This window comes from Canis lupus, chromosome 21 (genome assembly GCF_003254725.2).
Source record: "Canis lupus dingo isolate Sandy chromosome 21, ASM325472v2, whole genome shotgun sequence".
Lineage (NCBI taxonomy): Eukaryota > Metazoa > Chordata > Mammalia > Carnivora > Canidae > Canis > Canis lupus.
This window is the reverse complement of record NC_064263.1, coordinates 33,268,747-33,286,180: the sequence shown is the minus strand read 5'-3', so window position 1 is coordinate 33,286,180 and position 17,434 is coordinate 33,268,747. Positions and strand designations below refer to the sequence as shown.

At 40.0% G+C, this 17,434-nt stretch overlaps 1 protein-coding gene across 5 annotated transcripts in view; it reads right to left on the bottom strand.

The window, feature by feature from the left end:
• The window catches only part of ZNF143 (zinc finger protein 143), a 59,531-nt gene extending 42,097 nt beyond the window's left edge, over window positions 1-17,434 (bottom strand). For 2 of the 5 annotated variants that reach the window (XM_025459444.3, XM_025459445.3), the window contains exons 1-2: window positions 17,304-17,390; window positions 13,592-13,641 (exon numbers count right to left, since the gene is read on the bottom strand). In XM_025459444.3, coding sequence (XP_025315229.1) covers window positions 13,592-13,641; window positions 17,304-17,345 — 92 coding nt within the window. In that variant the 5' untranslated portion in view covers window positions 17,346-17,390. Of the gene's footprint in view, window positions 1-3,915; window positions 4,317-13,591; window positions 13,642-17,303 lie in introns of those variants that run through there. The other 3 variants (XM_025459446.3, XM_035704213.2, XM_025459447.3) reach the window with 2 other exon arrangements.

Here is a 17,434-nt window from a genome sequence, read left to right as displayed (position 1 = left end):
AAAGCACGCTTTTCATAATTCATCAGTAAACTCTTAAGCACACTAACAACTCTCGCCTATTGGTTTTGTCCCACGTCTAAAGTTTCCATAATTAGAGTTCTCTGGGATTAACAAAGATTCCACAATCCTGTTGACTCAATCTTCAGATAGCTATCCTGAATCAGGCTGCTTCTCACTTCGCCATTACCGCCCTGACTCAAGCCACTACCACCTCTTGCCCACATGACCACAACAGTATCCTAACTGGTCTCCTTGCTTCCACTGGGACCTCTCCACAGTCTCCTCTCAACACAGTAGAGTACCCTCTAGAAAGGAAAGTTAGATCATGTCCCTTTTCTGCTCAAAACCTTCTGATAACTTATCAGCGTAAAGCCAAAAGTCCTTACCCTGACCTATGAGGCTGATGATCCTGACCCTCACTTCCTACTATTCTCCATCTCATTCATTTCATTTCAGCCATATTGGTGTCCCTCCTTTTGCTCAAACACACTGGGTAATGTTGCCGCAGGACCTTTACATCTAATGTTCCTTCTGCCTGAAACACGCTTTGCAGTATCTTCATTGTTATTCCCATTTTCTTCAAGTTGTTGTTTAATGGTACCCCAATGAGACCTTCCTTGTTCACCTCATTTCAAACTGCACCTCCTACCTCTCAACCATGATATACCCTATCCCTCTTCCCTCCTTTATTACATTTATGCATAGCACTTATTATTTAATATATTGTATGTATTTACTTAGTTTTTGTTTTAGAGGGAGGGGAGGAGGGGCAGGGAAGGGCAGAGGGAGAAGAGAGAGGATCTTAAACAGGTTCCACACCGAGCGAGGAGGCCAATATAGGGCTTGATCTAACAACCCTGAGATCATGACCTGAGCCAAAATCAAGAGCTGATGCTAAACCGAGTCACACAGGTGCCCTTATTTAGTTTGTTTCTTCTCTATTTTCCCCTCCACTAGAATTCACTGGGATCTTCATCTGCTTGCTCACTGCTGACTCACATGTCTAAAAGGTACTTGACCCTAGTAGACATACCATAGGGGCTGAATAAATGGTTGAATGAATGGCTCTTTTACCAGTCACCACCTTGAGGTGCCTCAAACAGGAGCTGGGATAACTTAGCTACCTTGAGCCAAGGAATTGGACCAGAGGATCTCTTGAGGACTTTTCATGTCTAAAGATCTGATTTTAGTGTCAATATTTAAAAGAACCATGTACAGATAGTAATAATTTGCAATGATATTTATGATTACTTGATTTTTGTTTTAGAAACACTATAAACTGTATCCTCTTTGGAATAAAGCCAGGAACTGTAGTTTAGGCTCATAGCAAAGTATCAGTGATACAAGTCAATTAAGGGCTGACTTTTCAGGGAGTCCTGAAAGATTCAGCCCTTGATCTACAACTGCTCAAAGAGCAGACTGAACCTTCAACACTTCTTGCTGCCCCTAAGGGATAATAGAGAAGGCTCAAAGTAACATTAGTATTCTGCATTAAGACCTCTGAAGAGGGATGCCTGGGTGGCTCAGCAGTTGAGCATCTGCCTTTGGCTCAGGGCATGATTCCGGGGTCCTGGGATTAAGTCCCACATCAGGCTCCCCGCAGGGAATAAAATACTTATGAGAAAAAGAAATGAGAGCAGAGACAAGAATTTAGAAATGAACATCTAGGTCTAGTCATCAGGAATGTCAATTTTGGTGATGGTTTAATATTAAGTGAGCCATTGATATAAAAAAGAACTTTAGGGCAGCCCGAGTGGCTCAGCAGTTTAGCGCTGCCTTCAGCCCAGGGCCTGATCCTGGAGACCCGGGATCAAGTTCTGCATCGGGCTCCCTGCATGGAGCCTGCCTCTCCCTCTACCTGTGTCTCTGCCTCTCTCTGTGTGTGTCTCTCATGAATAAAATCCTTAAAAAAAAAAAAAAAAAAAAAAAAAAAGAACTTTAAAAAATTTTCTCTCAAACCTCAATAGAGTAGCCACTAACAACATGCCTTTATAATGGCCTACCTCCAGACAGCAGGTTGCTAAGGATGCCCTGGTTTGCTTTCACTGAGATCAGGGAGTTTCAGGAATAGAAGCAGCAGGAGAAAGAGAAATTCTGGCACATTCAAAAGCCACTTTTCACACTGTTCCATTAAAAAGGCATAAAGTCGGGAACACCTGGGTGGCAGTTAAGCGTCCAATTCTTGATTTTGGCTCAGGTCATGATCTCAGGATTGTGAGATCAAGCTTTATTTATGCTGGGCTCCATGTTAGGTGTAGAGCCTGCTTAAGATTCTCTCTCTTATCCCTCTGCCCCTCTTCTCTCTTTTTCCCCATCTCTTAAAAAAATAAAGAAAACAGGGGATACCTGGGTGGCTCAGTGGTTTAGTGTCTGCCTTCGGCCCAGGGTGTGATCCTGGAGTCCTGGGATTGAGTCCCACATTGGGCTCCCTGCATGGAGTCTGTTTCTCGCTCTGCCTGTGCCTCTGCCTCTCTCTCCCTCTCATGAATAAATAAATAAAATGTTTAAAAAAAAAAAAGAAAACAAAAACATAAAGTCAGGGTGCCTGAGTGGCTCAGTCAGTTAAGTGTCCGATTTTTGATTTCAGCTCTTGTCTTGATCTCAAGGTTGTGAGTTCAAGCCCTAAAATCTAAAAAAAACCCAACAACAACAAACAAACAACAACGAAACGAAAACGAAAAGAAAAATAAATTGAACAGTTCTTCAGGACCAGAAAAGCTCCTGAGCTCTTCCACTCTCCTCTGAACCCTCAAAGCTGTCCAGCACACTTATGTTTGTTTCTTCATAACTGTTTAAAATATTTTTTCTTAATATTTTTTATTTTTAAGAAATCTCTACCTCAATGTGAGGCTTGAACTCATAGCTCCAAGATCAAGAGTCACATGCTCTACCAACTGAGCCGGCCAGGCCCTCCTAAAATATTTTCCATTTGCCTCAAACCCATCGACCCCCACTTCCTTTCCTGCTCTCCCTACTCCTTAACTCCACCACCTCATTTTCACCAAACTGATCATCTCCCAACTTCACAGAAAATACAGAAGTCATCAGAGAGGAATTCTTTGCCAATAAACCTATCACTTGACTGCATTTCCACACATTTCTTCCTTCTCTCCTACCAGATTAACCTTCCTACATAGAAAGACTAATCCCTCCAACCTGCATTCATTGTCTTTCCTCCTTGGGGACCTCAGGGACCTCTTCAGCAAATAACCCCCCCTTCCACTAGTTCCTTCCCATCAAGGATTTTAAAAACACAAAAATAAAATCAAATAAACAAAATCTCACCTTTGACTTAGCTACTTATCTAGACTAGATTATTTTAGCTAGACTTCCTTAACAGTTGTTACTAATAATACTTCCTGATTTCCCACTCCCATCTATCTGGTTTCTGCCCCTAACTCTATGGAAGCTGCACTGGCTGGTCATTATTAATCTCCAATTTAACATAAAGTTCAATGGCCATACCTAGGTATTTATTTACCCAATAAAAATATATGTCCGCAAAAAGACTTGTACAAGAATTGTCCATAGTAGTTTTAGTCATAGTATTCCAAACTGAAAAGAACTTAAGCATCCACTAATTAAAGAATAGATATGGGCAACCCGGGTGGCTCAGCGGTTTAGCGCCGCCTTCAGCCCAGAGCGTGATCCTGGAGACCCCAGATGGAGTTCCACATGGGCTCCATGCATGGAGCCTGCTTTTCCCTCTGCCTTTGTCTCTGCCTCTCTCTCTCTCTGTCTGTCTCTCATGAATAAATTTTTAAAAAATCTTAAAAAAGAATGGATAAAGATGTGATAAATGTATACGATGCAATATTACTTAATAGAAAGGAACAAGAACTATACATATGATAACAGTGATGGGAGTTCAAAATTATGTTGGGGGAAACAAACCATATACAAAACAATACATACTGGGGCAGCCCTGGTGGCTCAGTGGTTTAGCGCCGCCTTCAGCCCAGGGTGTGATCCTGGAGACCCAGGATGGAGTCCCACATCAGGCTCCCGGCATGGAACCTGCTTCTCCCTCTGCCTGTGTCTCTGCTTCTCTCTCTCCTCTCTGTGTATTCTCATGAATAAATAAATAAAATCTTTAAAAAAATACTGTATAATTCCATAATATAACTTCCAAAAACAGGCAAAATTAATCTACAGTGGTAGAAATCAAACTATGGTTAAAAGTTGGGGGATTTTTTTTTGAGTGATGATCATCTGGGTGGATACAACTGCCAAAACTCATCAAACGGAACACTAAAGACTATACCTTAGATTTTTAGAAGTTTTAAAAAGGACCTATGTGACAGTAATTAAACATTTAAAAAAATTGTACTGGAGATTATTCAGTTCTATTATTTTTAATTTAATACCACTGACCTTTTATCTACTTGGAACACTCTCTTGCCTTAGCTCTGTGGTATTCACATACTCCTGTTTATTTCCAACTTCCTAGCTAATCCTTTTCAGTTTCTCCTGTGGGTTTCTAAATACTGAGGATCCTCAAGTTTCTGTCCTAGTTTGTTCTTTCATTTTATATACTTTTCTTCTTGAGCAATCACATCCATTACTACAGCTTCAAAGATCTCTGGAATTTATAAGTTCTGTAAAATCTATCTAGTCCTTCTTAAGAGTTACTGATCTAGTTACTTCCTGATCTCAATGACTTCCATGGCCCACAGTCACCCCAATTCAACAGATTCCCGTGAAATCTGTTGCATTTTCTACCTCAGTGACAAATGCAAAGGCAATCACCAACCCAGTAACTGAAATCTCCCTTATTCTCCAGCCAGTCCCTAATAACTACCACTCTACTTCCTAAATACCTGTCAAATTCATTCACTTCTATTAGACTGCCTTAATTGAGGCTACCATCATCCACTTATTCTATCAGCCTCCTAAAGTCCATTCCTATCTTCCTCCAATATAATCTCCTTAGCACAGTCCAAGTGCTTTCAAATCCAATCATAGCAGTTCTTGGTCACAAAACCTTTAGTACTCTCCCATTTCCCCAGAGTCCAAATATCATGATCTGGATTCTAATAACTTCTCTAGTAGGTTGGACAACCATTCTAATTTGCCCAAGACTAAGGAGGTTCCTGGAATATGAGGCTTTCCATTTTGTTTTAAGGGGGAGGGGACGACCTGGTTTTAAAACTGGGATAGTCTTTGACTAGCGAAGACAAGTCAGTCACTCTATCCTCCAGTCTTGTTCTAGTCACAACCTCCTTACATTCTACAGCCACCCAGTATTGATTAGAATTCTAGTAGTTAATGATACTATCACTTAATAGTACTAATAAAAATGTTAATAATACAGGGGCGTCTGGGTGGCTCAGTTAGTTAGGTGTCTGCCTTTGGCTCAGGTCACGATCTTAGGGTACTGGGATGGAGCCCTGCATTGTGTTCCCTGCTCAGTGGGGAATCTGTTTTTCCCTATGCCCCTCCCCTCTGCTTGTGCAGCAAATCATTTGCTGTTTATTTATTTATTTATTTTTTAAATCATTTGCTGTTTAAATCTTTATCATTTAAACAGCAAATGATAAAGATAATAACCAACCCTTTCATAATACTTACTGTATGCCAGGAAGTACTACTAATTCATTTAAGCCTTCTAGCAGTCCTATAAATAAAATACCATTTTATCCCAATTTTGCAGATGAAGAAAATTAAGCTAAGAAAGGTTAAATTGTATCCTTAACTTCACAAAATGGCAAAGTCTAACTTCTAACCATTTGGCTCAACAACTTTTTTTTTTAAAAGGCTAATTTATTTATTTGACAGAGAACACATGTAGGCAGAGCTGCAGGCAGAGGGAGAGAGGGAGAAGCAGGCTCCCCACTTAGCAAATTGCCCAATGAGGGGCTCGATCCCAGAATCCTGGGATCACCACCTGAGCCAAAGGCAGACGCTTAACCGACTGAGCCACCCAGGCACTTCTGGCTCAACAGCTCCTACATGAGCTACTGGATTATTTGCCACTCCCTGAAAAGCCCAACACATCTCTTGCATCTAGGCCTCTATACATTATTCACACCATCTAGAACTCTTCCTCCTGTCTTAGCTAAATTCTTCCAGTCAGATTCTACCAGAAAATTTTATCTGAACCTCCTAAATTGGGTCAGAATGCCTTAGATGTATTTCCCACAATACTGTCTATATATAACACTTATTACAGTATACTTTAATTACCTGTTCTTCTCTAGAGTGGAAGTAGTGTTATCTACAGTAACAAACTACTAGAACAAAATCTCTAAGGAGGATGCCCCTGAAAGTAAGATAAGAAAGTGTGGGTCATACCTAGGAAGGAATGCATATAAGAGGTAATATAACATACTTAAGAATGAGGACTCTGGATCCAGACAACCGCTTCAAAATCTCACCGTACCACATATTATCTATGTGATCAGAGGCAAGTTACTTAACAGCTCTGTGCCACGGTTTCCCTATCTGTAAATGGAGGGTACTTAACAGAGCTGTTAGATTGCTCAGAACGATAAATTGCTTAGAACAACACCTGGCATTACTACTAATTAGTAGTTTTAAGCTAAATGAAAATAGATTTATAGCTCTATATCTCTATCTATTGACTGTTTCCTCCTGTTGCTGTAAAAAGGGTACTGCAGAGAAGAAAGCAAGTAAAAATAGGCTTTGGAGATAATTATTTCTTTACGTTAAATCTTTACTGAGGGGGGCCTGGCTAGTGCAGTTGGTTGGGTGTCCGCCTCACGTCATGATCTCAGTGTTGTGAGATAGAGCTCTCCCCTGTCAGGCTCTATGCTCAGTGTAGGGTTTGCTTGGGCTTCTCTCTCCTGCTCCCTCTGCCCCTGCCCCCAGTACTCTCTCTTCTCTAAAATAAATAAATAAATAAATAAATAATAAATAAATAAATAAATAAATAAATAAATTTTTAAAAATGTCTTTACTGACACATAATCCACAAACCACAATATTTACCCATTTAAGGTCTACAATTCAATGGCTCTAGTATATTCAAAGTTGTACAAACCACCACCACCTTCATTCAGAATATTTTTATCATCTTCTGAAAGAAAATTTTCTCTCTCCCCTCCCAAAGTCCTAAGCAACCACTAAGCAACCTTCTATCTCTACAGATCTTTTTCTGCATTTCATATAAATGGAATTGTACAGTATGTGGTCTTTTGTGACTGGCTTTATTCACTTAAAGTATTTTCAAGCTTCATCCATGTTGCAGTCTTTATCAGTATTTCATTCCTTTTTATTGCTGAATAACAGTCCATTATATGAATGTACCACATTATTTATCCAATCATCTGAGTTGTCTGTATCTAGATATTTGAGCCATTTTCCGCTTTTTGGCCATCATGAATAATATACTACAAACAATAGTGTTCAAGTTTTTGTGTGGACATGTGTTTCACTTCTCTTGGGGATATGTATTTATACATGTAATTCCTGGGTCATATAGTAACTCTGTGCTTAAATTTTGAGGAACTGTCAAATTTTTCCAAAGCAACTGCACCATCTTACATTCCCAGTAGTAATGTATGAGGTTCCAACTTCTCAATTTCTAGTCTTAGCTAACAGTTTATCAGTCTTTGATAATAGCTGTTCTTCTGGGTATGAAGTGATATCTCATTGTGGTTTTTATTTGCATTTCCCTGATGGCTAATAATATTGACCATATTTTCATGTGCTTACTGACCTTTGTTATATCCTCTCTGGAGAAATATCTACTCAGATCCTTTGTCTATTTTTGTTGTTGTTAAAAATTTTTTTAATTTAAAAAAAATTTTAAATAGGCTCCATGCCCAATGTGGAGCTTGAACTCAAGATCTCAAGATGAAGAGTTGCATGCTCTACCAATTGAGCCAGCAGGTACCCCTCCTTTGTCTATTTTTTAAAATGGGTTGTCTTTTGGGGCGCCTGTGTGGCTCAGTCTGTCAAGCATCTGCCTTCTGCTCAGGCCATGATCCCAGGGTCCTGGGATCAAGTCCCACATCAGGCTCCCTGCTCACGGAGAGTCTGCTTCTCCCTCTACCTCTGCCCCTTCTTGTGCTCTCATTCTCTCTCTGTCAAATAAATAAATAAAATCTTTTAAAAAAATAAAATAAAAATAAAATAAAATAAAATAAAATAAAATAAAATGGGTTGTCTTTTTATTGTTGAATTGTAAGAGTTCTCTATATATTCCAGATATTAATCCTTTATCAGATACAGGATTTGCCAATAAATAAATAAATAAATAAATAAATAAATAAAGGATTTGCAAATATTTTCTCCCATTCTATGGGTTGTCCTCCTATTTAGCCTCAAGGAATATAGTTTCAACAAGGTTATAAAATAAGAGATGCCCACCTTGAATCTTCAGATTTTCAGGGTTTTTTTTTCTTTAAAGATTTTATTTATTTATTCATGAGAGATAGAGAGAGAGGGGGCGGGGGGAGAGGCACAGGCACAGGCAGAGGGAGAAACAGGCCCCATTCCATGCAGGGAGCCTGATGTGGGACTCGATCCCGGGTCTCCAGGACCACACCCTGGGCCGAAGGCGGCACCAAACCGCTGAGCCACTCAGGCTGCCCCGGATTTTTAGTTTTAAGGGATACCCCTACTCTTGGTATACTTCATTTTCAAACCACCTTTTCAATCTGGAAAACAAACTCTATTTTAAATTCAATGCATATTATGGAAGCTTTTAAATATTAGTAATTAGTGTCCTTTTATCAAACTAAATATACCTTGAATCCAAATATAACAGCTAAAAGTGGTATTTTATTAAAAATGCATTTAAAAAAAAAAGATTTTTATTTATTTGCCAGAGAGGAACGGAGTATGAGCCAAGGGGAGAGGCAGAGGGAGAAGCAGACTCCCACTGAGCAAAGAGCCCGATACGGGGCTCAATTCAGGAACCCCGTAATCACGACCGGAGCCAAAGGTGGATGTTCAAGGGACTGAGCCACCCAGGCACCCCTATAAATGCATTTTTAAGTGCAACCCTTAGTTTTATTCACTCAGTGAGAATAAGACTGCTTTAACTAAAAATTTCAATCTAAGTAATAGAGGCCAATAGCAGGTTTATGTACCCAATATACTGAATAACCAAAAGAAATAGAAAGACAATCATGATTCACACAAGATTAGTTCAGAGGATAACCAGGTTTTTAAAAATACTTGTAGTATGCTTCAGTTAAATAGCTCTATCAGCACTAAAGAACAGTATAATATGTTTCAAGTTGAATCACTAGCTGTAAAAGAGGGAACTTACAGTATAGGTGCACTATGTACACCCTTTCTGCCAAAAACAACTCTATTTCCATTGAACACAGAAGTAGAAAGGTAAGAAAATTTTATATTTTTTTAGATTAGTCTCATATTATCTATTAAAACCTGGGAGTGGAAAACTGAGCACAATTCTCAGTACACTAGGGCTGAGGAAAAATAGCCTATCAGTTGTAGCCTACTGGAGCTGCTTAGATATACTATACATCTATTTTAGGGGACACCTGATGATTCAGTCAGTCAAGCATCTGCCTTCAGCTCAGGTGATGATCCCAGGATCCTGGAATGGAGCTCTGTGTTGGGCTCCCTGCTCAGCAGGGGTCCTGTTTCTTCTCCCTTCTTGTGCTCTCTCCCTATCTCTGTTGCTATCTCTGTCTCTCTCAAATAAATAAAATCTTTAAAAAATCTATTTTAGAACTCTTCCATTTGCTTCTGTAAAAAATAAAATGCCAACTTAAGGAAACTACATATTTGTTCTCACAAAATAATTATGTTCTATTTCAATCTCTTTTGTTTAAAAGTAATTTAAAGCAAATCAGCAGGGGATCCCTGGGTGGCTCAGAGGTTTGGCGCCCGCCTTTGGCCCAGGGCGCAATCCTGGAGTCCCGAGACTGAGTCGCGGGTTGGGCTCCTGGCATGGAGCCTGCTTCTCCCTCTGCCTGTGTCTCTGCCTCTGCCTCTCTCTCTCTCTCTCTCTCTCTCTCTCTCTCTCTCGGTGTGTCTATCATAAATCAATCAATCAATCAATCTTAAAAAAAAAAAAAAGGCAAATCAGCAGCAACCACCACCACTGTTGACTTATGTTAAAAAAGTAGAAATATGGGGATCCCTGGGTGGCTCAGTGGTTTAGCGCCTGCCTTCAGCCCAGGGCATGATCCTGGAGTCCCGGGATCGAGTCCCACATCAGGCTCCTTGCATGGAGCCTGCTTCTCCCTCTGCCTGTGTCTCTCATGAATAAATAAAGTCTTAAAAATATATATATATAGAAATATAAGTACATCTTGTAAGTAAGGATTGGTCTTTTTTTTTTTTTTTAAGATTTTGTTTAACAGAGAGAGAAAGAGAGCGATCAAGCACACAAGCACAAGCAGGGGGAGGGAGGGAGACAGGCAGGATCCATGATGCACGGAGCCCAATGCGGGCTTGGATCATGACCTGAGCCGAAATCAAAAGTCAGACATTTAACCGACTGAGCCACCCAGGTACCCCTTAACTCATTCTTAAATTCACAACATGGCAATTGCCAACTCTATGACTTTTATACTTCAAAACCTTTCTTTTCCATCTCATTAACTATTGCAATAACCTCTTTACCACTCTCTTTGCTCCAATATCATCTTTCCAGTCTAATAACACTGCCAACTATCTTATATTGTTTTTATACACCATTAAAATTTTCATTGCATACATACTGTAATATAAATTTAAAAGTTAAGAAAAATAATTTCCATAGGTTAACAAATCAAATCTTTTCATTTTTCCTGGTTTTCTATTCTAACTTTGGCTATCCATATATATACATAATTTTTTCAGCATTATAATATAGATAACGTTTTGTATTGTTCTTTCATTCCTATAAAGTATTATGAGTTGCCAAATAATCTTCACAACGATTACTTTTATTTTTTTAAAAGATTTTATTTATTTATTCATGAGAGACACACAGAGAGAGAGAGAGAGAGAGAGAGAGGAACAGACACAGACAGAGGGAGAAGCAGGCTCCATGCAGGGAGCCCGATATGGGACTTGATCCCGGGACTCCAGGATCAGGCCCTGGGCTGAAGGCGGTGCTAAACCGCTGGGCCACTGGGGCTGCCCGCTATCAATATTTTTTTTTTTAATTTTTATTTACTTATGATAGAGAGAGAGAGAGAGAGAGAGAGGCAGAGACACAGGCAGAGGGAGAAGCAGGCTCCATGCACCGGGAGCCCGACGTGGGATTCAATCCCGGGTCCCCAGGATCGCACCCTGGGCCAAAGGCAGGCGCTAAACCACTGTGCCACCCAGGGATCCCCTGCTATCAATATTTTAAACACAAATCTTCAACGAAGTAATTCTTCTTGGGACTTATCACTCTCTTAAGTGTGCAAAGTTCATTGTAGTATTATTTATAACAGCAAAAAATAATCAACAATCTAAAAGTGCACCCAAAAGAACAAATAGATTATAGGACATCCATATATGAAACATGCAGACATGAAAAAGAATGGGATAGATATGAAATGGTAGGAAATATATCCAAGATATATTGCAAGTGGGAGAAAAAGCAAATTGCAGAAGAGTATTTATAACTGTATTCATGTTTTTAAAAATGTATTTAAGGGGATGCCTGGGTGGCTCAGCGGTTAAATGTCTGCAGTAGGCTCAGGGTGTGAACCTGGAGTCCTGGGATGGAGTCCCACATTGGGCTCCCTGCATGGAGCCTGCCTCTCTCTTTCTGTGTCTCTCATGAATAAATAAATAAAATCTCAAAAAAAAAAAAAAAAAAAGGATTTAAGTACCTGCATATGCCAGTATTTACATTTAAAAACTCAAATGGAAAAAAAAAAAAAACCCTCAAATGGTTACCTCCCACAAAGGATTAGGAGATGGGGGTGTAGTGGAGAAAGGACTTTTAATGTTTACTGTATACATTCTATAAAGTTTTTTTTTTTTTTTTCCATGTATGACTTTCATGATTTAAAAAAATAAAACTACTGGGGCGCCTGGGTGGCTCGGTTGGTTGGATCTGCCTTCAGCTCAGGTTGTGATTCTGAGGTCCTGGGATTGAGACCCAGGTCAGGCTCCCTGCAAGCATGGATCTCCCTCCTCCCAGCTCGTGTTCTCTGTCACTCTTTCTCTCAAATAAATAAAATCTTAAAAAAAAAAAACTATAAACAGAAGCATTAACATAGTAAGGAGCACCTAACGTTGCCTCAGGGATGCAAAGATGATGGTATGTAAATTTGGGCATAAAATGATAAGTAAATATTTCCCAGGGGTAGGAGTAGTAGAAAGGGCAGTCCAGCCATAGGGAACAGCTTTTAATTGTCACTGGCTCTTCTGTGGTGACTCTGTTCCTTAGTTGCCAGATCTGTCATCATTTGAATCTTACAGTATTTGCTATTTGGCTTGTAGCTTAGGTCACCATGAATTACTAATCAGATTTTTATCATAGGTTTCATCTGTATATGGCTTAATAATTTGCTGGTATGGTCTGCATTTAAATGCTGTTCAGTTCCTGAGCAATTAACCTGCTGCTGAGCTTCTGTTTTCTCTTTTGGAAAAAAAAAAAAAAGGGGAGAATACCTACCTGATAGGGCCATTGTAAGAAGTGAAATTATGCAATATAAAGCCCTTACCACTCAAGATGTCCTCAAAAACCTGCCAGTTTTCTTTCTATAGGTGTGGAAAGGGAGATTCAGGAACCTTGTTTGTGGCTGAAAGGCTTGATTACTGATATCTACTGCTCTTCTCTCCTCTTACCTCTTTAAATCCCAGGTCCAGTCTGCCCAATTAGACTATGAACCTTCAAGGGTAGGTACTGTGTTCTATGGGTCTTTAAAATTTTGACACCTAAGATTATATACTCAGTAAGTATCTAATGAGTTTGATATAACTCATGTTGCGTGCTTTACAAATGTCCTCCATTGTATACATCCAGCCATGTTGTCCTTCCTGCTTTAGCACATACTATTCCATGTCACTTACCTAAAATATCCGTTCTACCACCATCCCCTATTCTTTACCACAGAACTTTATCTCTTTCAAAGTACTTATCAGAATTTCTAAGTGAACTCTAAGTTCCATCATGGCTGGGCCCCCATCTGTGTTGTTCACCCCTGAATTCTCAGTGCCTACAAGAATGTCTGTCACATGTATACACTAAATACTTGCTGAAAAATGAATATAGTTCATATAAAGACATGGATAATTAACTGCCTAAGAGAGTATTAAAGACTATGTCTTATTTTATTCTAATGCTCTTTTCATCATGCCTCACCTTTTATATGTTACTTGTACTGTGTGTATATAGCATACATAAAGTGTCATTGATTTAAATGATTCCAACTTCTTGTGACCATTACATCTGCACTACAAAAAAAAATTCTCTATTTTTCAACACAAGGCCAAAGCCATTCGTCATTATTTAACAATACACATAAATAACACAATAACATCCCTGCTATGCTGTATTAGGTATAGTACTCAAAATAGTTTATCTTTCTAGGAACTACAGACATATTATATTTTGGTATATAATAGGTAAAGAAGGTAAAGAAGTAGGAATGTGGTATGTTACTGAATAACCGAGGCAAGAGACTAGGCTTGAGCCAAACACTGGGTCAAGTCCTACCTTTGCTGTAAAATAAGTGGATAAGTTACTCCAAACTTCAGTTGACTCACCTGTAAAATAGGGATAACTCTAGTACTTACTTAGGTTCACATCAAATATAATAATTTTATGTATATATGTAAATCACTCAACAAGTCATTTAACTCAGTGCCCAGCTGAAATTAAGTTCTAAGGGGCATTTTAAGTACAAAAAAAAATGTAGTTTGTGGTTAAATGCCTATGTCTACACATTAATGGACAAGTTATTTCCACAGGGTGCAGAGTTCCCACTGCAGCATAGTTTTAATATATTTCATAAGATGATAGTTGATGATGGGATTTTGAAAGTTTATTTATAATCTCCACATCCAATGTGGGGCTCAAACTCACCACCCCAAGGTCAAAAGTCACATGCTCTACTGACTGAGCCAGCCAGGCATTCCTGCAGCATAGTTTTATTTATGTATTTATTACTCTTTAATTTTTTAAAAAGATTTAATTTATTTGTTCATGAGAGGCAGAGACATAGGCAGAGGCAGAAGCAGGCTCCCTGCAGGGAACCGGATGCAGAACTCAAACCCAGGCCCCGATCCCCGGGCCCAGGGATCATGCCCTGAGAGGAAGGCAGATGCTCAATCGCTGAGCGACCCAGGCATCCCTGCAGCAGTTTTTTTTTTTTTTTTTTTTTTTTTAAGGGGAAGAAAGAAAATCCACATTTTATTGAACTATTTTTCTTGTTCGAGGTTTTTTTCTAGACCCTGAATTTCTTCTAAATCAACTACAAATTTGGGAACATTGCGAATGAAGTCCACTCTTTGATGAGAAAGTTCAGTTCCAACTGGGGAAAGTTACCTGAGTCCCAGCCTTTATAGTCTAACATTACACCTCACTTGGAAAAATAAACCAAACATCCAAGTACCCATCTTGGGTCAAATGAAAAACGTTATGCTTTTAGAAAACTGGAGCTACAGAATATAAAATGCCATGAAGTCAGATCGAGCTCCTGCAGCAGTTTTAAATTTGGATTAGATTTATGGGAAAGTGTGGACAAGTGTATCATTGTTTTCAATTTTTTTTTCTATAAGGATTCAGTCTAAATCCATCTTAAAAACAAAATTATTTTGATTGACATACAATAAAGTTTGGGGCGGTGTCTGGGTGGCTCAGCTGAGCATTTACCTTCTGCTCAGGTCATGATCCCAGGGTCCTGGGATCCAGCCACACATCCAGCTCTCTGCTCAGTGGGGAGCCGGCTTCTCCCTTTCCCTCTGCCTGCCACTCTCTCTGCTTATGCTTCCCCCCCCACCCCACCCCCATCTCTCTGTTAAATAAATAAATAAAAATAAGTAAAGTTTAAAACACTCTCCTATAAAGGTCATCCCTTAAAATGAACGCAAACTAAGCACAGAATGAAGTAATGACACAATACAACTCTTTAAGAAATTTATGTCCTGAAATCAAGCCAGGAGCAAAAAGACTCAGAACTAGGTAAAACCTCAGATTTAAAAGAAAAAGAAATCTGGATAAAAACTTGAAAATAAAGTAATCACAAAAACCTCAGGACTCAGAAAGTTCTCCCTACATGATAATAAATGGCATATGCATCATAAATAATAATAACTAAAGTAATGGTGGAGGCATAATTGCCTAATCCAGGTAGGTCATCATCATTCCCTGAAGAACATGATGAATGCTTATTCCACTGCAATACCCAACTTACAACTCAATAATAGACAAACAATCCAATTTCAAAATGGGGGAAAAGATCCAAACAGACATTTCTCCAAAGAAGGTGTACACATGGCCAATAAATACACGAGAAACATGCTTAATTAACACCATTAGCCATTGGGAAATGCAAATCAAAATCACAAGAGATATCACTTTATACCACCTAGGGTGGTAACCATCAGAAAGACTGATAATAACAAGTGTTGCCAAAGATATGAGAACTCTCACACACTGCCGAGAGGAATGCAAAATGGTGCAGCCACTTTGGAAAAGTTCTACAGTTCCTCAAAAGGTTGAGCATAGAGTTATCATAATAACCAAGAAATTCTACTCCTAGGTATATATGTATATATCTCAGAGAAAAGAAAGTATACGCCCACACAAAAACTTGTACACAAATGTTCACAGCATTATGTAAAATAGACAAAAAGTGAAACACCAAATGTCCATCAACAGATGAATGTTTAAATAAAACTTAGGTCCATACAATGAAATATTATCTGGCAATAAAAAGAAATGAGGTACTGACACCAGCTATAATATTAATGAACTTTTAAAATATTACGCTGTGAAAAAAAACCAGTCACAAAAGTTCACATACTGTGTGATTCTGTTTACGTGAAATGTTCAGAATAGGCAAATCCACAGAGTAGTGGTTGGGGAAGGGGGCAGGTTTAAGGCTAAACGGAGAGTAACAACTGGTACAGTTTCTTTTTGGGGTGAACATGTTTTAAAATGGATTGTGGTGATGGAGGCACAATTGAATTTATCAAACAACCTAATTACACACTTCAAATGGCTGAATTGTAAGGTATGTAAATTATATCAATAAAGGTATTACTTTAAAAAAAATAAAAGGGTGTTATGGAAAAAACAGCCACTCAAGTATTTGTAAAATGCCAAATAATTATTTTCTGTAGTCAAAATACACCTGGATAAAATTCGGCACCGTATTATTTAGTGATCTCCTCACTTGTTTTCTTACTAAACACTTTAACAATGAAACTAGGCATTCAGTAAGACCAAATATTAAATACCACACAGATTTTTTTACTCAGCAAGACGTATTTTCTAGTAACTCAGGAAAAAGGCAACCTTGACTGAACCTACAATTTTTCATCACACCCCCTACTTGATTATACCAGCTGATTAGACACTTCCAAAGCAATGGCTGAAGTTGATTTTAAACAAATAATGGGTTTAGCAATGATACACTTCCTATTTTTTGCTTAACTTCGTTAATGCGGGAGGGGGGGCATAAAATGTTTTAAAAATCAACAGGGGAGGGAATAAAATTTGGTTCACGTTCCACAAGAATACAGCACAAAGCAAGTGAAAGATTCGTTAACTTTGGCCAAAACCGAGGGAAAAGGGCAATGATAAAACTGACAATTTCTAATATTTGATGTTAGGCCTCAGCAACCTATAAATAATTAAAAAAAAAAAAAAGTGAAACAAGGAATTCGTGCATGATAATAGGTGGGAGGAAATTCTGGGTGCGATCTGCAGACGGGATGCCGAGCGGGCCCCGGGCCAGTCCTGCCGCCGCCGTCGGGCTGGGGCCTGGTGCGCACCGTGGCCCGGCGTCCCAGCCGGAGGAGCTTTGCCTCGGCGGCGTCAGGGGACTCGCCCCGCGCGGAGGTCAAGCCGAGAAGCGCCGCCAGGCTCCCGAGGGCTCCACCCTCCCCTCCTTCACTCCCTCCCCACCGCGGTCCCCTGAGGGGAACAGGCGGGGCGCAAAGCGCAGAGACAAGGGGGGGGGGGGTGCGTCCTCAGCGAGAAAAGCTCCGCCGCCCCAGAGTGGCGGCCGCGGGTTATTAATAAACTCCGCTTCTGCCCAGGCGCCGCTACCGAGGCCGGCCGTGGGATCGGCAGGGCCTGCGGCGAAGGCTGAGCAGCCGGAGTCAGAGCCCGGGCCCGAGCGGGCCCGCGCCGCCGCGCTGAGGGCGGCGGCCGGGCGGAGAATAATGCACACTGGGTAAAAACACATTTATATACGAACCTCCGAGAAAATTTTCCAACAATTCCTTCGTCCGACCACCATGCACCAGGACAGGAAACAGCCGCCCGGCCCCCAGGCCCCGCAACCCGCATAGCGAGTCTGAGGTCCGCCCCCAGCCTCCATTGGGCGGT